Source organism: Cynocephalus volans, chromosome X, assembly GCF_027409185.1.
Source record: "Cynocephalus volans isolate mCynVol1 chromosome X, mCynVol1.pri, whole genome shotgun sequence".
Classification (NCBI taxonomy): Eukaryota; Metazoa; Chordata; class Mammalia; order Dermoptera; family Cynocephalidae; genus Cynocephalus; species Cynocephalus volans.
Genome location: NC_084478.1, coordinates 14,961,785 through 14,981,579, shown reverse-complemented (window position 1 = coordinate 14,981,579; position 19,795 = coordinate 14,961,785). Strand labels below are relative to the sequence as shown.

At 45.2% G+C, this 19,795-nt stretch overlaps 1 protein-coding gene across 2 annotated transcripts; it reads right to left on the bottom strand.

Moving 5' to 3' along the window:
- Positions 1-1,001: 1,001 nt before the first annotated feature.
- Positions 1,002-16,970, bottom strand: MSL3 (MSL complex subunit 3). Of its 2 annotated transcripts, none has more exons than XM_063083352.1 (13): positions 16,845-16,970; positions 15,352-15,434; positions 14,893-14,988; positions 14,451-14,551; positions 13,475-13,560; positions 12,790-12,912; positions 12,040-12,200; positions 10,958-11,116; positions 9,164-9,426; positions 7,005-7,114; positions 3,886-3,985; positions 3,429-3,513; positions 1,002-1,777 (listed from the first exon to the last, which is right to left on the bottom strand). In XM_063083352.1, the coding sequence occupies exons 1-13, from the start codon at positions 16,944-16,946 to the stop codon at positions 1,678-1,680; spliced, it is 1,569 nt and encodes a 522-aa protein (XP_062939422.1). In that variant the 5' UTR covers positions 16,947-16,970; the 3' UTR covers positions 1,002-1,677. The 2 variants fall into 2 exon arrangements, with proteins under 2 accessions (XP_062939422.1, XP_062939423.1); XM_063083353.1 differs by lacking the exon at positions 16,845-16,970 and adding an exon at positions 15,589-15,634.
- Positions 16,971-19,795: the final 2,825 nt, after the last annotated feature.

Here is a 19,795-nt window from a genome sequence, read left to right as displayed (position 1 = left end):
TAAGCTGCACCTAATCAACTTTTAAAGTTATAATTAAGGAATGCTTTCAGGGGAAGAAAATAATTTTTCATTATTAGAAAATGAATTACCTTAAATTCAATGTATATGACTATTATTATGTTTCGAAAAACAGTGTGCTCATTGCATTGGGGGTATTTAAAGAAGATTCTTATAAGGCCATTTTTTTTTTTCTGTTCTTTCTTTTACAGTTCACAAGTAACCACTGACAACTTTTTCAACAATTCAGACACACTGCAGGTGCACCAGATTTAAACAGGCATTGCACAAACCAAATGGAGATGCAACCTACCATGAACCTGAATGCTACTCCAGATTAGACACCAAAAACTCGAGTCTTACTCAGCAACTAAGTGCACATTAGGGGACATCTACTTGGGAGATTTTGAGGTACCGATTCTCTCTGGTCAGTGTATGTACAAGCCACTTTGATGTAATGTGTTATAGATTCAAAAAAAATCCTTGTGGCCTTTGTTGTTCACAACCAGTGGTCTTTGAAAGTTAAGGTCAACTGAGCTGAGCTACAAGTAAAGACAGGTTCTATCTATATTCAATACTTGTACGGCGCTGGTACCCTTTCTACAGATTCAGAACTTTCTAACACATTCAGCAGGGCGGGGGGCATGTGAAAGACTAAAATGAGGATTAGAGGGGTGGCTGAAGAGGCCGTCAGCTGGTGATGACGGAGGAGGGTAAACCAGTGTTGGCCACAGACGAGCCCACAGTGCAGCAAAGAGACAGAGCAGAACCGCAGTAACTTCTAGTAACCACCATCCAGTCGTGCCATCTAGTGAGGCAAAACTGAAGAAGGAAAGGAAACCAAAAGGCCTTAACAAAAAAGGCACAAAGGTAAAAGAAAACAAAAAGCAAGAGGTCCAGAAGGTAGCCTACTACCGCCGTGCAATAAACAGAGGAGGACGAGGCCAGAGCACAAACTCTCTCCCGCTTCTTTCAAATAAGACAGGCGATGCTTTACAGGCGATGCTTTATTTGGATCACCAAAAATAACATTTTACAGAAAGGGAACTATAACATTATACAACAAAGTATAGCTGTAAAATCTCAAATGAGACAGACAATGCTTTATGTAGACCACCAAAAATAACTTTTCAGAAAAGAAACTGTGACAGGCAAATGTATAGCTGCAAGTCTTCTTCTGCCATCAATACTGATTCCCTCTAAAATACTTTGAGGCTACTTCACAGTTTCCAAGTACAAACTAAAATGTGTTGGACAGAGTTGCTCAGGCTCATTACAAACTTGAAAAGAGTTTGCAAAACAATTTTGTTTAATGCTAACAACTAAACAACCTAGTTCTCATTAATAACTAACTGCATTGTCTACTGGAACAGCCTGACCTACATACACTTTCAGGAACGTTTCACTGCGAACACAGCTGCTCTTTTCCTGCCATCACAGATGGCCTGTGCGGTGGCAGGTGTCATGTCAGAGCATTTTCAGGCACCTAGGAAGTAACTCTTAACAGAAGTAACTATAGAATGTGGGCAACTCAAGTAACAAGGCCACCTCTGCTGGAGCCGCCAGGGTGGGTGTCACATTTGCACTGTGTAAAGCAGACCACCATCTCCTTAGTTCTTCACCTGGGACCCAGAGCACAAAGCAAAACAGTGCAGCTGCTCTTACAGGACCGTCAGTGCTCTAATAAATTGCCCTGGGGTTTTTGGTGCTGTAATGCGCCTCACAGGCGGCGACATAAGCCGATTCTGGAAAGAAGTCATCATGGTATTCTGCTAAAAACCTGGAAAAAGAAAAAAATGGCCCTAATGAGCATCGCACTAAGGACTAAATACCAGTAAGCAAAATACTTTCAACAAACTTAACATTTCAACTCTTTTTTGGTATTAAGAATAAAAAAAAATGACTATAATCTTGATTTCTATATACTGATTACTTTCATTGCACTTATCTGGCTTCTACGTGAATTACTATTTATCTGAATCCCTTCACTATCATCTGGTGCACTAACAGAAATAAAACCTAAACTCCACTAGGTGGCAGTCTGGTTGTACAAACACTTCCGTGAAAAAAAAGCAACACTGAAATTTGTATATTTTCCTGTTTCACAAACGTGGTATGAGCAAACTTACACCAAAATTTAATGGAATATCCAGAAATAGCATTTCTAATTTGCCATGCCAAGAAGTGTTACATTCCCAGCTTACAGTACTGGCTGATTTATGTCTGAAGATAAATATTTAAATGGAGCTGGTCATTCAAGAGTCTGCAATATACAAATAACATCTTGACTCAAACTTCAACTGATTTTGTCATGGAGTGCTAAAATATTCTCAAAAGTGCAATATTAATAATTAGTTTCCTGCTTGTTTTCCCACTACCTCCCACCTGTCCAAATTCCTAAAAATGTACAATACCTTCTTTAGTAAACACTGAGTAAAAATTCATTCGACAGCTAACTCTTTTCTTCTACGATTGTACCCTTTCTACCGTCATTATTGAGTCTGTTGATTCTAGCTAATGTCTGATACATTTTTAAAATCTCTTACTATATTTATTTGTAAATCCTTCTAAGTTACCTCCTAAAATCCTAATTTCTGCTTTGTGTCGGGCGTACTTCAGAGTTCGCAGGCTTTCCTATGCTAACTTGCAGCTGCCTCTTCACCTTTTCTTGGCACTATTTGATTTCAGTTTACAAGGTTCTATGCCAAATAGAGCTGTGGGTTTGTTTGAGGGGGAGGCTGGGAGGGAAGAGGGTATTTTTGAAACTTGTTTCCAATAAAAAGTCTAATTCCACTCACAGACACTTTATTCAAAATACCTACAGGAAAGTATCTTTCAAAACCACAAGACTGATTTCTCTGGATGAGGTGCTATCCAATCTGTGGAAAATCCTTCCTTAGTCAGGGTGGGGCCTGACTACAAGGAAAAGGTTCTCTTGAAAGGTTCTCTTGGAAGGAGCAAGTTCAGGTAGCTAAGATGAGCCGGGTGAGGAGGTGATGACTAGCCTTGAAGGCCAAGGAGAGAAGGGGTCAATAGATGCCTGGATGGGAGAGGGACAGAGCTGGGCCACGGCAGGGGATGGGGGACAGAGCCTTGGTTCTGACTTGTCTTGACTACATTATCATCAACCTCAATTCCTTCTACTTTAGGAAATTCAGTTTCTACTGACAAGGTTATCCACCTGGATTCTAGTGACACAAAAACTTTACCTACGTACAATAAATACCCTTGACTCAGAAACTGAAAAAAGTTATGGAAAAAAGAAATACCAAAAACACCCCTATGTTACATTACAGTTAGAACCAACCATACCTAGGTAATACTGCTACTATTTAAAATACCACAGAGCTGACTTCCACATGCATTAAAGAGAAGTTTAGAAAAGCCACATATATGGTAGCAGAAAAGTTTTGAAAAAGTAATAAAAATACCTCAGAAAGAGATCAAAGTGCCTCAGTAATGCCTTCAGATTCTTCTTAGAAAAGGACATCTTTCCAAGGATTTCTGGAAGTTTTACTGCATTAAAAATAAAAGCAAAACCATTTACACATCAGAATCTGGCAGGTAGGATTCAGGGATTATCTGGATCCCTTTATCTTTAGTGGAATTGAAACTAAATTTAGTCCACATTATCAAACAAGACCAAAAACTCTGACTGAACAAGGATAGGGTAGTAGTACAAATATTACAAACACAATTTTTATGAAATTTAAGATTCATTCAGTGCCTTTTCTTTGAAGAGGTCACCTTTGGATGATTTTTCTTAGACCCCAAAATTTCCACATTAGATACTTACAAGCCAAACCAGAAGATGTACATAAGCTGACCAGAGTGTTGAAAACAAATCAAAATGAAAAATGGAAAGAAAGCAAGAGCCAGGAATTTTACCAAACAATCGCAGCAAATGTTGTGCCCCATAAATATAAGAGGGTGGAGGCGGCTGGTCCCCTGGGGGGTAACTGTCGGGCACGAGCTTCCAAGAGAGGACCTGGGAAAAGCACAAATGGAGCGCTTTCAGTGTTCTTCATGGCTACACTTCTAACCACCTACAAATTATGAAGCTAAATTGTATATAGAGGAAAAAGATATGCCACTATATCAAAATAAGCACAAGCTTATAAAAATAAAAGTGAGGGGCAGAAAGACTTAAAATCAGACTAAGGAAATAATTTGATTTCTTAATTCTCAACAAGCTGTTACTTATAAATAACTGTGACTGTTTTGGTCACTTAGCCCCTTTTCCTTTATTGGAAATCCTGATGTATTAGAGAGAGAATGAAGCATTAAAAAGTAACCAAAACATGTTTTGAGTAATATTACCGTTGTTTCATGATTCCCTAATTTCTTGCTCTTTGATTCACTATAGACACTAATTTGAATCTTTTCACTCCTTGAGTCAACTGAAAATAGACTTCAAAGCTGGTAACCAATTTCTCTGCCCTCCATCTGAATTTCAGAACTGCAAGTGGATTTGGGGCTTTTGTTAAAGTGAGAGCTGCATTTCAAAACTCTCTGATGACTTTCCACAGAAATACTTCAGCAAATTAGAGAACCAGAGCCTGTTCTACGGAGTTTCTACTTTGGCTTTTGGGACGTGTCAAATTTAATACAGAAATAGGCAGGTCAAGGAAACCCTCCATGAGATAAAGCAGAATGGTGCCCCCGAAACCCAGAGATGCAGACATAGTCAATTTGACAAAATGAAACCGCAGAAGCTAACAAGTGACAAGGTGGTTACATAGGACTCCAGGATGAAGGCCCAGCGTCACCTCAGCCCTGCCTAGCCACCTCTAGACCCTCATGTAGCCCCTACCCTCCATCCTGTACAGCACTGAGGGCAGGGATAGGTTCAGCGTCTTCACACCCCCCTGGACACCTAACCCAATGCATGTGGCTGAAGCTGGGAGTTGTTCCAACTGTGACACTCAAATGGAACAACGGACTCGCGATCATCAGAGGCAGGGACCACACAAGGTGTGTGCAAACGTTAGCAAGTGGATCTCCCTCAGACACATTTTATGGGGAAACACAGGAAGTTTCTGGTGGAGGGATTCTCAATGCCGCACGCACTAGCACATCTAGACCCTTCCCTCATGCAGCAGGACAGAGGCTGGTACTGGGAGAAAGAGCCACAGGGATCTGGAGAAAGAGCCCTGGTTAAAAACTCCGTGAGAGAGGCACTGAAGGAGGTGGGGATTCACTAAGGTCTTAGGAGTCCTCGTCCTCCTGAGAGGCAGCTCAACTCCAGCCCTTTACCAGAAAGCATACTTTTTTTTTTTTTTTTTTTTTTTTTGTCGTTTTTTCGTGACCGGCACTCAGCCAGTGAGTGCACTGGTCAGTCCTATATAGGATCCGAACCCGCGGCGGGAGCGTTGCCGCGCTCCCAGCGCAGCACTCTACCAAGTGCGCCACGGGCTCGGCCCTAGAAAGCATACTTTTCTACTTCAGCTTGCAGCTCTACCCATAACCACTAGATGGCAGACTCGCCCCACTGACCAGAAGGGCAAAGGCCCTTGCTTGCCTGATTACTCCCCTTCAATAATAAAACCTGCAGTGCCTTCTTATCTGAAAAATGGGAGTGTTAAGGACTGCTTGTCCTAGGAATTTCCCAATCTCCCCTCAGCAATTATCACAACACAAATCAGGCTCTCTAAGCTTCTATACCAGGGGTCCGTGACCTATAGCCTGTGAGCCAAATCCAGCCCGATGCTCCTGTGCTCAAAATGGTTGAAAAGAATCGAATGAATATTTCATGATATATAAAAATTGTATAAAATTCAATTCCCGGTGTCCACGAACGAATTCTAGGGAGGCACCAAGCCATGCCCATTCATTTATGGAATGTCTATGCTGCTTTCATGCTGTAACAGCCGAGCTGGGTAGTCCTGACCATATGGTACACACTCCTGAAAATACTGACAATCTGGCCATTCACAGAAAGTTTGCCACTCCCCGTTCCCATCATCAAAAGTTCTTTGCCTAACTAGTAAAGCCATCTTCCCCTGTGCAAATCCATTGTAAAGAAAGAAGGCATCCCCACCTCCTAGGGGAGATTCACAGAATACCCTAATGGACTTCTTCTGAACTCCTAAAATACCCACTACCTACATCACCTAACTGGCCTTAAAAATAGTTTTAAAATGAAAAGTTTCCTCAACTCTCAAATGGAAACCTGGTAGCAAGGTTGTTCTCAAGAATTCAAGGTAGGGGAGAGGGAGGGAAGGGTTTGGGAAGTGACAGTTCGGGCAAAGGGCATAAATAAATATCACAATTTGTAAGAATGAATATGCTAATAATAAATTTAAAAAAAGAATTCAAGGTAATCTGGTTCAAGTGTCTGGCACTATGTTGGCATACAGCACACCCTGAAAGGGATGGCTATTAGTGTTACTGTTAATGATGGAGGAGAATCAGATATTAAAGTAGGAGTCAGCAAACTACAGCCTGCTGGTCACATCTCGCCCAACCACCACGTTTATATATTGCCCACAAGCTAAGAATTGGTTTTACATTTTTAAATGCTTGGAAAACAAACAAAAGAGTAATATTTATTATACATAAAAAATATATGCTATTCAAATTTCAGTATCAGTAAATAAAGTTTTATTGGAACAACACAGCACACTCACTTTATTTACATGTCAGCTGTGGCTACTTTTGGACTTGTGTAGTCTTGACAGACATCATTTGGGCCATAAAGCCTCAAATATTTACTCTCTGGCCCTTTGCAGAAAACGTGTGTCAATGCCTGTTCTACAAAATGAAAATACTGGTATTTCAATAATTATTTAAGATATGACTGTAAGTGTAGGGCTGGAATCCTAACAACTTTTTCATTTTAGAAACCAAAAGTAGAATGTTAAGCATAATCCTATAAGCAATTCTGTTAACATTTACAGTAGTAGCGACATGATGCTTCAAGAACTCTGCCTTCCTCCCACAGGACTCAAGCACTTGCAAATGGGGGAGGAGTCACTGGGGATGAACATTAAACACTCACGCTTTACCTCATTTATTTCATTAGTTCTTCTCCCTTCAATGCCAGCAAACACAGCACTCCCTTCCTTGCTAGGAGTCAGAGGAACAGGTGAAGATGATCTGCTGTGCACAGGTGTCTCTTCAAAAGAAAAAGATGTAATCATTCCCCTAGAAGTTACGGAATTAAAGGCTGTCGTCATGACCATTATCAACAAAAATCTAAAATTGTTTCTTGGAATTATTAATCTTTAATAATAAGACTTTCCTCCTATAAAAGATAGCAGCTGGAGTATTATTTGGCAAAAAAAAAAAAACCCACAAAAGAATAAAGTACTGACACCATGCTACGATGTGGATGACCCTTGAAAATATCCTAAATGAAAGGATCCAATCGCAAAGGGCCACTTGTTGTACGATTCCATTCATACGAAATACCCAGAATAGGCAAATCCAGACACAGAAAGTAGATTCGTGGTTGCCAGGGGATGCAGGGAGGGGTGAATGAGGAGTAACTGCTAATGGATGTGGGGTTTCCTTCTTGGGGTGGTAAAAAACGTCTGGAACTAATTTTGGTGATGGTTGCACAACTCTGTGAATGCACTAAAAACCACTTTAAATGGGTGAATTGTACAGTAGTTGAATTATATCTCAATAAAAGCTGTTAAAAGTAGCACTTCATTTTAACACTTGATTATTCAAAAGGAGTTTTCAAAGGTATGTCTTCTTTTACTCTGCCCTTTTGAGCCTTCCCAATCTTGATTCCATCAGCAAATACTTACTAGCACCTAGAACTATGCCCCAGACTCAGAGCTGTGATGGGGGCAACACAGCCAGCAAGTCAGTCCTTTCTGCCAAGGAGCTTATGATGTGGTGGAGATAGAAGGTATGCAAGGAAACAGGCATCGGAACTTGAGAATGTCGCTGTGCTTTGGGATTCAGAGAGGGTGACCCTTAGGGCACGTCCTGAAAGTCGGCAGCAGAGGCTGGGTAAGAACAGGGACAGCAGAGTCCTGCACGAGGTACATCTACTCAGGCCTGATGAGTCGAGTCCGAAGAGTTTGACCCTGCCCTGAGCTGATGAGGCATTTTTGATACTTAGAAGGATCGTCTTGGATGTCACGGCCCAAGAGAAGAAGGCCTGCACCTCTGCAGTGGGGTGCCTGGGGCCTGCTGGTGCAGCTGTCTCCGACTCCACGCAGTGTTCGATGCCGGCCACCAACCCGTCTCCTCGACTGCCAGCTTCTTCCCTGAGCCCGACATCCGCTGGCTGCAGCACCTGCTGGCACTCACCTCTCACTCTAGTCTCTCTGGCAGTACAGGCAGAATTACATCGACACTGGCACCATATTCGGATTTGTGAATGTGGCCTTAGACGTAAAGTGAGTAGCACTAGTAAGAGGGCTCAATTAGCATGGTTAACCAGCCAAATTTTAATTGATTTGGGAAAATGCCTGGTCAGCATGTTATGACAGCTAATCTTAGCTTCCAAAGTAATCGTATCCAATGAACAGCACTTAACTGTTTCAGCAGTTTTTCAAAACTTTAAAGTGATTATTACTGGCTCACACCTAAGTTTCATAATTCACCAAATCAATCTATGTGTACTTTGAAAAAAAAACAAAAAATGTAAACTCTTCCATAATTTCATTTGGCCTTTAAAATATTCCAGCTCAAAAACACGGTGAGCAGATCTCATGGAGTCTGGGGTGGGACTGAGACGAGGTAAGAAGAGATAATGGATAGAAATGTGGATGTTCTCACTTTGATATTTTGGGATAGAACTTTCAAGATTAAACTTTAGAATGGAGAGACTACTGAGACAAAGTACAAAGAAAACCAGGGCAAAGTGACCTGCTAGAACTGCTCATGTGGTCTGATTGGTTAGGACTCTGTACAGAACCCTGGTTCTAATCACTCAATCTGCTCACAGAGAGTGGTAGAGAGTGACGGTGAAGAGAAAAGCAGAGGGGACAGCGCCCAGCCCTGCCTCCGCCGCAGCCTTGCCGTGCCATCTGTGCCAGCTGCTTCATCTGTCTATGCTCAGCGTCCTCTTCAGGAGAGCGGGTGGCGTTCAGTGCTCTGGACGTGTTGTGGGAATCACACGCATCGCACACGCATGCACAGAAACTCCACCCAGAGCCTGGCACCACGTGAGCCACAGGGCTCGGGGCGCCAGGAGTGAACCTACTCTTTTCCAGGTGCAGGAACAGCTTGGGCATGCTGGCGGACGTGTCCTGCTGCCGGCGCTTGGGCTGAGGCGAGGCGCTGCTCTCCGACAGCCTGTCACAGTTGGCAGTGTGGCGCGTGGACCGCCTCAGAGACTGCAGCGCTTCCGGCTCGGCTTTGCGCCTTTTGGGGGTGGCTGGCTCACCTGTGGTCGGCTGACTCTCTGTGGACTGCGGCGTGGACGGATTCAACAAAGGCGGGCTGGGAGAGAGCTCCTCCTGGCTCCTAGGGGAGAAGGAGAGGCCTCTGCAGAGCCTGGAGGGCTTCTTACAGGGCACCCTGAAGACAGAACAGAAAACACGCTCCCCACTCCCAGATGGCTGTAAATCAGCACCTCCAAATGTGCCAAAATACATACTTCCTGAAAGAGTAACACATTAGGTCGCTAAGTCATTTTAATCCTCTCCATGACTCTGTAAGGCATGCTGGCACTAAAAATTGTCATGCCCCTTTAATATTTGACAGCAGCTCTCAATTAGGAGCAATTTTGCCCCCACAGGGGTTGGCAATGTCTACAGACATTTTTGATTGTAGCAACCAAGGGAAGGGGACGCTACTGGCACCTGGTGGGTGGAGGTCAGAGGTGCTGCTCAACATCCTACAGTGCACAGGACACCCCCGCAGCCAAGAATGATCCAGTTCAAAACAAGGCCGAGTTGAGCGGCCCAGTCTAGAGAATAGGAATACCATATAATCCCATCAAAATGTCACTACTGGCAGGACTTGAAAAAGCCACAAGCATCGGGGAGCTTCGTGGAAACAGAGTCCACCCTGGCTATTAGGAATCTCGAGGTTTGGAGTAGGCCACAGGGACTTCAGCATGTCACCAGTGAGTCTCAAGAGCATCTCACCTGGAGTGAAACTGACGTGGGAAAAGGGGAGAGAGAAGCCACCAAAGACAGGCAGGCCAGGAGGAGACAGTGGTGAGGCAGACAGAGAACGAGGACAGCCAGGAGCCATGAAGCAAAGGGAGAAGGGGGGCGGGGAAAGGTGGCCAACGCATAGCACAGCAGGTGCCAAGTAGGAAGCTGCAGTGTCACTGGAGCAAGAGTTTAGCAGGGGCAGTGGTAGATAAAGGCAGCTGGTGCGTGGTTAAGAGAGGAGACAGATGAGTAGAAATCATGAGAAAAGACCTCTCTCTCAGGAAGAGGGACAAGAGGCAGACAGCGTAATAGCTTATAGACATTAAGGGTAAAGACTTTGGGTTAGGTTGGGTTGGGTCCCTTCCCCCAGTCCCCAAAAGGAAATTGGAGCATGCTTAGTCATTGAGGGGAGAAAAGAGGTGACACAGCCGAGAAGAAAGTAACCTTTACTAAAGGCCAAAGGTTGCTGGCCCTTCGCGAACATTCTCATCCAATACTACCAGGGAAGCAGACGTTCACTCCATTGTACAGATGCATAAGCAAGGGGCTCCGAAGGCACGTCCCCGAGTCACACAGCAGCCAGTGAGGGAGCTCCATTAACACCTACATCTTCCTCCTCCCCCACTGTCTCCTCAGAGACAGGGACAGCCACTCACAATCCCGCCTAAGTTCTCTATGCTGGAATCTTCACATGGGAAAATCTTTCAGAGCCATGGGAAAGTGGATGACGACTAAGCTAACCCAGGAAAACAGAAAACCACCAGGATGGGTACCTTCAACCTTTTCCCTCCTCCAAACACGTTGGCCCCCAAGCATCAGACTGAACTTTCAAAAAGAATTTAATTATTTCATCGCTGACATGGGAGGGTGAAGGTGCAGGCGGTCTAACTTACCTATTAGGATTGGTGGCACTCTCCTTAATTGGAAGAAAAAATTTAGACGAAGTCACCTTTTTATACTGAGCTTGTTCATATGGATAGAGCAAAACCAATGGGAGAGTGTAGTCAAAGGTTATTCTTAAACCATCCACCATCTCCTTACAAAGGTCAACACTGGGAGGATTAAAAAGAAGAGATTAGAGATGCAATAAAGTAATAGGTAATTCCCAAAATTTCACAATGAAGTTGCACATTTTTAATAGGGCAGAGTTTTAAACTTAAACATTATACAGCATATTAGACCTACATACATGAAGAATGAAATGAGTTTGTAGCTGCTAACAATCAAGACTTAATAATGAAAATAAGGGCTAGCCAATTAGCTCAGTTGGTCAGAAGGCAGTGTTACATCAAGATCAAGGGTTCGGATCCCCTTTCCAGCCAGCCATCAAAAATGATTAAGTAGATACACAGGTAGGTAAATAAATAAGAAAACAGACCCATAATATAAAGTGCAGAAAGTACGGTACTATCGTAATCTCAACACAAATGAATACGTTCGATGCCACATGAGGAGTCCAAGCAGCCAAAGCTACAGAAAGCGACAGACCACAAGCACTGCAAGCTGAAGTGGGCAGACCTCCATCAACTCCCAACCCTGTCTCAACTCCAACACTCTATCTTTCTGCCTCTGGTCCACCTGGGTCACAGGTGCAAGGCAAAATGTGAGGAAGGCTACTCTGACTGGAATGAAGTCCTGTTTGTAAACAAGCTTTGAGAAAAATCTCATCACCCATTCTGGTGCTTCTCGAGGAAAGAGTTCTCACCCTAAATGATACCACTGAAAAAACTGGTCTTAGCACTGAGACAGTGTACTCTCAATACATCCAGGTCTCATGCGTAAACAATTACTGGAGACTTCATAAAAGTGACAAGATTTTGATAGACTGATTATTCAATGGATTAATAAATTATTAAATAATATATTACATGAATTCAAAATAACTGAATGGAAACAAATGTCACCTTCTCTAAATGCAAGCCACTGCTCTGATGCACAAAGATGACCACGAGACACCACCCATGCTAGTACTCACTTCTTTTCTGCTGGGATATAATGCACATTCATGTGTGCGTGCATCATAGTGTGATGGTGACGAGGCCTCTCGTTGGCTGAAAAGGCTGCATTGATAGCAAAATGCTTCACGTAGGATTCCAAAATAGTGATGATGTTGGTCTGGCATGGAAGTTTCACTAACTGTTAATGAAAAAACAGACATCTGATGTATGCACCCCGTTGTAATAAACCACATAGTCCAAGAAACAGGAGTCGTGACTATATCATTTTTTTTTAACTCAAAAATAAAGTAAAGCCAATTCTGTTCAAATAGAAGTTCTTAGATAAATATGCTCTGAAATTCTTGGATCTTTTCTAACTCCACTGATCATATTCCCATGTTTATTACAATATTAATATTTTGAATGAATGTAAGCAGCGGCTCTTAACTTTAGTGATCCATTAGAATAATCTGGGAGCCTCTAAAAGTATACCCACACCTGGCCCCCACCACAGGTCAATTAAGTCGTAATCTCTTGGTTAAAGCCCAGGCATCAGAATTCTGGACAGCTTCCAGAGGATTCTAATGGTCGGCCAGGGCTGCATGAGTTTTAATTGAATCAGCAGCATAGCACCACTGTCAGAGAACATTAAAACCTGACTCAGTACAAAACTGAAAATATAAATTTCATTCCTCCAGGCTGCTCAATTGTTTGAGTCTGTGATTGCAAAATATGGCTAAATGAAAGTGTTATAACAAATCCATGTTTTACACGCTCTCCCTGTATACCCGTTTCCTCCTGTTAATATAGTAACAATCATCCTCAAGCTGCTTCTTCAGAACTTCAGGGATTTCTATAGTTACTGTTCTTTCTTCCATTTCCCTTTTTCTTTGCAGCTCCGGTTCTTCTTTCTGCAATATCACAATTCCATTTGTAACTACTTAAAATAGTGGGAAAGTCTACACCCAAAGAAGGACGCACACATGAAAGCCTGTTATGAAACGAACACAGTTAAGCCTCAACATTCACATTATGCTACATGATCTAATTAAAAGTATGTTAAAGGCCAAAAGTTAACTTGTTTTAGGGCACTAACCAGGATGCAAATGCTTATTTTGTTTCCTTCCCATTTAATTTTACCACTGGGACTTTCATTAACTTTGGAAGCAGGCAGAAGATGACAAACTCTGTTATGCACCATTAAAAAATTAAGCATCACCATAAAATAAAGTTCATAAACTGACTGGAAAAAAAGAGGTAGCTATAATTTGTGGAAACACTATGAGCATGAAGAGCCACTGAGAAGCTCATATGGTGACTATAAATAAGGGTGGTCTTTCTTTAAATGTCAAGTAAAATTTTATAATATTGGTTTTAAAAAAATGTACCTTTAGAAAATAATTCATGACTGGAGAATTTTACCACTAAAATATGCACCAAAGACAAAGAGTTTTTACAATAAAAACTTTATACCCTTTCGGTCTTTTCTTCAATATCACTTTCTCCACTTATTTCTTCATTTTTTTCTTCACTACTGTCATCAGAGGAACTGCTTATTGCTAGTGAAACAAAAATGTCAGGCAAACCCGGATTACATACTTCACCAACCCTCACGTTTACAAAATTTTAGGTATAGATTATATCCCGGTGTGAACAGTAAACTGCAGTCCTGCATATATTTTAAATGCTGAACACAAATACTGGACCTTTCTGAATAGAAATGTATTTCAACAATCAATTTTGTTTGTTTGTTTTTTTCATTTTGTTTTCTTTGGCAGCTGGCCTGTAGGGGGATCTGATCCCGTGACCTTAGTGTTATAAGGCTGTGTTCTAACCAACTGAGCTAACTGGCCAGCCCCTTGACAATCTATTTTTTATTGGTTATGAATATTCATGAGATACAAAGCTGATTGTCACTCCTTGGGCCCAAGATGTGAAGGCCAGATCCATACTGGCAGCATGCTCATTACCACAAATTGTGTTTGTACTCCATGTCCTCCCCCTTCCACCCCCTCCCCCTTCCACCCCACTCCTCTTTGTATCCCAAGGTATGTTCTCTCCCTCTGCAAGTCCAACCTATTTTAATGGATGTAAAAATCACACAAGCTGATGATCTGAAAGTGTTCTGTCAGTTCGATCCTATGGTTCCCTGTCACATTCACAAGTGGGGCCACGGTGACAAGAAGAGCAAGAGGGGCTCACGTAAAGACCCTGGCTGAGAAGGCAGGAGTCATGAACATGACTCTGGTAAGGTCCTATTACTGACTTATTGTGATACTGACTTATATTGACTGCTACTTTAATTGTCAAAAACAAAAGGGATCAAACATTATACATACTGAGTTTGAAATGTTTCCATGTCTACAATTTCACTGAATCCTCCCCTCAGTCTTAAAAAGACCAGTTGAAAGTTTGTTTAGCCTAAAAAAATGAAGTCAAAGCCACTCACAGTTTTCATCATTTTCATCTTTTTCTTCAACAGGGAGGTTTTTTAAGACAGAGTCAACACCAGGCAACCTGCAGCGCTTCCTCTTTCTTCCTGTGCTTCTCCTGAAAATGATAAACACAACTGAAATAAATTTTGATGTTGACTGATTTAGGTCTTGAGATCAAAACAAGATCTCATAAACAATAATTCTTAAATATCTAAAAAATAAACAGACTTTAGAACATAAATGGTAATCCCCATTTCAGAAAATTATGCAATAACTATTCTGAAAACCCTGCAGTTATTTAGAATACAATAGGAATGCTCTTTCTGTACACACTTTAAATATGTAAAATTATTTAACAAATGATGTTTGTCATTTTATTACTTTTATATCATAAAAATCCAAAATACTAAGAGAAAACGCATTACATAACATTTATGTCATTTTTTGTGTGCTTACAGGCGAGCTACAGCTTTTCTTGCCAATTTACGCTGTAATCTACGATTTTCATCGGTATCACGAAGCACATGATCTTCCGCTGCCCACCTATCCCAGCTAATTGAACAAAAAAAGAAAAGGATGTAAAATTCAATATTTTTGTTTAATATAAAACAAATGCTATAAGCACCTTACAGGTACAGAAGTACTCCAGAATTACATCTTAAAATCACAAAGAGGATGCAAATAAACTAAAAAAGTAACTCAGACACAGAACTGGGGTTTCTAGAATCACCCACAGAGAATCCAAATATAATCAACTTAAAAGTAATCAAACCTCAGAAAAAGCTAGCTTTGATAACAAAGCAAAAACAGGAAATGAAACTTCCCTACAAGTGTTTCTAAAATTGAAAGAAGTTTGCAATGCTCCTGAGCTGCAAAGATGACCAATTTTCAGTACAGTTTCACAAGAACACTCACCTTCTGTTCCAACCATTAAAATGGATCAGATATTCTGGGATCTTTCTGCCTTTTTCGTCTTTTCCAACAATAACATCGACAATCTGAAACCAGGAAATATTGCCCACAAATGATAGACCATACAGAAAATCAGAAGTTAGATCAGTAAAACTACATCAAATCTTTTTTAAAAGAAAAGAAAGCATTCTCTCCTTTTTCAGACCAAGAGCTGGGTTGAAACATTTTTCCTTTTAATACCATTTTTTTTTTCCTGAGTGGACGCCTCAAAATAGGAAACATCCGTCCAACCTCCCCGGGATTGGTCTCTAAGCGTGAGACAGGGTGATGCTTCTGAAGTCACTGGCTGGCCATTTGTCACTAACCACAGAGAGACAAGAGCTGCAGCCCTGAGACCTCTGGGAGTTGTAGTCTCTTGGGCTCCGAGTCCAGTACCAGGAAGGCTGTCAGGAGACTCTGGCTCCCCTCCCTGCGGTGTCCCCAGAGGGAACATAGAAGGCAAATGATGGGGCGTGTCCCCCCCTCCCCGGGAAAACTCAGAGGCGGAGAGAGAAGGGATAGCAGAGGGGGTTAGAAAATTGAGACAAGGGCCGCAGGGGAGGGCACCGAAGGTAGAACAGGCAACAGCCCGGAGACCGTGGGCTGTCCCCAAAGGGCAGCGCCGCCCCAACACTGTCGAAGACGCACCTGGGGGCCGCCCCTGTCCCTGCGGCCAAAGGCTTCGCCCAGGTGGTCCTAGGAACCGGGACGCTGAAATGCACTTTCCTTAGGGCTCCGGGAGGACTTCGGTGCCCACTCCTGCCCGCCACCCAGATCTGAGGAGCTGCACGATGTGGCTCGGCCCCCCGAGACTTAGGTGGACCGGCCCGGGGCGCGATTCTGCTCACACATGGTCAGACCCACACAAATCCTTCACAGGGACTGAAAACGTAAATGCTACAAAGCCCTGACGACCGAAGTCACCGGGCCAACTTTGCCCTCGGGGTGGGGGTCACGACCTAGGGAAGGGATCGGGCCTAGACTCGACTGGGGTGCCAAGGCAACGACATCGCGAGTCGGCGGCCAGCGCCGTGGAGCTACGGATAAGGACCTGGGTCAGGCGGCCAGCGAGCCCACACGGCGCTGGGCAGCACCGGATGAGGAGAGATCTAAGGCGAAAGTAGAAGTGGTTGCCTAGCGGCCTCCTCCGCGCACCGCCCGCGCCGGCCTCCCGCGCGCAAACCACCGGCCCCGCCTCGTTACCCAGCACGCGCGGTCGCAACACGCGCGAGGTTCCCGACCGCGCGTGCGCGACCCGGCAGTCCGGACGGAAGCGGAAGCGCCCCAGCCCCGCCTCCCGCGCGGCGTCCGGCGCGCGCCCCCTGCCGGCCGTGCGGCTCCTCGCAGGCCTGGGAGGCCGGCCGCTCTTTCGTTTCCGTGCCGTTGGCCACCCCTGCCCCTGCTGCCCACCCGGGGCCCCCGGCCCGCGCCTCCTCCCTGGCCCTCCGCGGCGGCACCTTGGCATCGTACAGCACTCGCGCCTTGGTGGGGTCAGGCTCGAAGCACAGCACTTTCTCCCCTGAGTGGAATTTAAATTTCATGCCCTCGCTCGCGCTCATTTGCTCATCGTGGCGGAGGGCGAGGCTCCGGGACGGGCGGGGGCGGGGAGGCGGCGCGCCGCGGCCGTGGGGGCTGGGGGGCCGCGAATGGCGGAGGCTGTGGCCGCTCCGCCCTCGGCCCCTCCTCTGCCCGCCCCGCGCCGCGGCGGGGACCTCGGAAAGGAAGGGCGAGCGCGCTCCCGATCCGGCTCGGGCGCGTCCCCGCGCGTCCCCGCTGGGGCTCCGGGAGGGGTGCGGGCTGGGACCGCGACCCCCGGGCCGAGGTCTTCTAGCGGAACGTCTCCCGTCGCCCCCGTGGCACAGCGTCCCCACGGCCTGCAGGCTGCATCCCGTGCGGGCGTGGTCATCGCTCTGGGGCGCGCTCTCCGGCCGCGGCGACAGGGCGCTTAGGAGACTGACAGCCGGTCTGGGTGGGCACCCTGCGGCGGGGAGGCTGGAGACGTCGGCGCCAGGGAGCTCCTGCCGCGCGCGCCGCTCCGACCCCCTTGGCTGAGCTGCGCGCCCTTGAGTGTGGTCACGCGAGGGGGACGCCGCGCTGGAGCGGGCTGCAGACGGGCATGGCTTTGGGCGAGGGGACAAGGGCATTCCGGACAGTGAATAGCACACTCAGTTATCCCTCGGAGAGGAGAAGCAGGTGGCAGGCCCGGAGTCTCCCAGTGACGGGGTGAGAGGGGGGCAGCGAGGCAGGCGGGTGCTTCAGGAGTGGTCAGCATCTGAAGTGACAGCTTCCAGCAGGGTTTCACAGCTCCCGGCCCTCCTAGCCTTGCTCCCTCGCGATGCCTTCTCCGATAGACCAGAAACTCATCAAAGGCCGCAAACTCCGTTGGGGCCACTGTTAGCAAGGGGCCTGCACGGGGCCGGGGCGGGGAGTGGGGGGGGGGGTGTCCTCTGTAAATGAACGAATGCCAAATGATGGGAGACTTTAAGGACAAAGCTCCAGAGACAGGAGGATGGTGCCGGGCCTTTTCTTCTGAGGAGTGAAAAGCCCTTGCGCAGTTTAGTTACTGGATTGAGACCGGGCCGGAGACCAGCTTCGGGGCTAATCTCTGCAGTGGCAGTGAACCTCCGGTTCTCCCTGCTCTGCCCTTGCCTCCAGAAATTTGCACTTTCCTACCCCTCCCCACTCCTCCTTCCCGGGGTTCCCGCTCTGTCCTTCGCATTTCAGCCTGTGCACTGCTGAGAGAAAACCCTTCAGGCTTCCCAAGATGAATCATGTTCCCCTCACTTCCGTCTCAGCACACTACTTACCCTTTCCTGCACTTACTACTCTGGTGTAGCATGGTTTGTTCATTTGCAAAATGCCCTCATTAAGATGGTAAGCTCGGGCTGGCTGGTTGCTCCATGGGTTAGAGCGTGGTGCCAGCAACACCAAGGTCCGGGGTTCGATCCCTTTGGCCAGCTTCCCAAAACAAAAAAAGACGGTGAATTCCTTGAAGCTGGGGTGGGAGTCTCATCCAGCTCATCATTGCATACTCCTGGCACACAATAAACATTTAATGAATGAACAGATTGCATATTTATGACATAGAATCCACGAAACTCAGGGGCCAATTGGATGTGAAGGGGAAGAAAGGAGGGATATTGGGAGGTTTCCAGGTTTTCTGGCATAAGGAGTTGGGTAAATGACAGCTGTATTGGCCAGAATAAGGACTACAGAGAGGAGGGACAGGTTGGGGGAGTATGGCCAAATAATGACCTGTTTCTGGGGTAAAACAGTGCAGAAGCCAGGACTGGATTCTTTTCCAGGTTGTGGTTTCTGAGGGATGAGGAGAAAAGTGGATGGTGGCGTTCCCCACACATGCAGCGGCAGCGCTGAAGCGCAGGTAATTGTGCCATGCGTCAGCCATAACTGAAGTATTAGCCTTTTTATTTTTCTTGCCCGTGAATGGGGAGTTCTGCTCCAGGCTCTAACCTTCTGGGAGCAGGACTTTCTTTTGTTTCTATTTCCACCCCTTTTCATGTTATTTAGCAATGCCTCTTTCCCTGTCTCCCTAAAAAGCCTGAGAATGCAAAAGCCTTCAGGAGCCTAAAAGCTACAAATCCTGCCAATGATAATATACCTTGCAGCTCTGCTTCTGGATTAGGATCCTTTAGAGAGAGCTCCATCTCTAATGCAGGTAAAGCATCTTTTCCCTCTTGGGTGTAAAAGTTAAGAACATGGTGGGCTCTGGAGTCACTCTCTGGGACCCAGTCCCACGCTTGTCACTTTGTAGCATGTGACCTTGGACAAGTGATTTGTCTCTCTGTGATGCAGTTTTCTTACATTTAAAAGGAAGGGAACAGTGGCTCCTACCCCGTAGGGTTGCTTTAGGAGTAATTCTATTCGGTGTAGATAACTTTGTGTAGTTCCTGGCATATAAGAAGCGCTGGGTAAATGTTTACTATTAATATTAGGCAATTCTCATCCATTTCTCTTTGTCCACCATTTTTTCGTTCGACAAATATTTATTGGGCCTCCTGCGTGCTAGGTGCTAGATACACGAAGTAGATAAAATTCATACCTTGCCCCTGGCCACCAAGAGGACACATTTCAGTAGGGCAGAGCAGCAGGCAAGCAAGTTCGAGCCTTAAGCGTGCTCTGGTAGAGCTGTCCTGGAACAGAAGAGACACTGTGCTTTTCCCTAGGAGGAGGGAGAGTGTCAGAAAAAGCTCCAGGGAGGAAGTTGCTGTTGAACTGAAATGTATAAGGTGTTTTCGTCATTTTTCACTTTTTGCAGGGGATTAAGATAGCCATCAAGTCTCTTATAATAAGGCTTTCTTATTTCTCATTATGGGTCACCTAGTGTGTGAGTGACGTCCAGGGATCCCTTTGCTTAGCTATACATCAAGGTGCATCCACGTGGCAGATG

Excerpts from the sequence above, each read along its gene's own strand:
- MSL3 (XM_063083352.1), bottom strand. The coding sequence starts at position 16,946 with ATGAGCGCGAGCGAGGGCATGAAATTTAAATTCCACTCAGGGGAGAAA. Across the intron at positions 14,552-14,892 it reads AGAAAAGCTGTAGCTCGCCT|GAGAAGCACAGGAAGAAAGA; the intron begins GTAAGCACACAA and ends TATCATTTTCAG. Across the intron at positions 11,117-12,039 it reads TATATCCCAGCAGAAAAGAA|TGTTGACCTTTGTAAGGAGA; the intron begins GTGAGTACTAGC and ends TAATCCTCCCAG.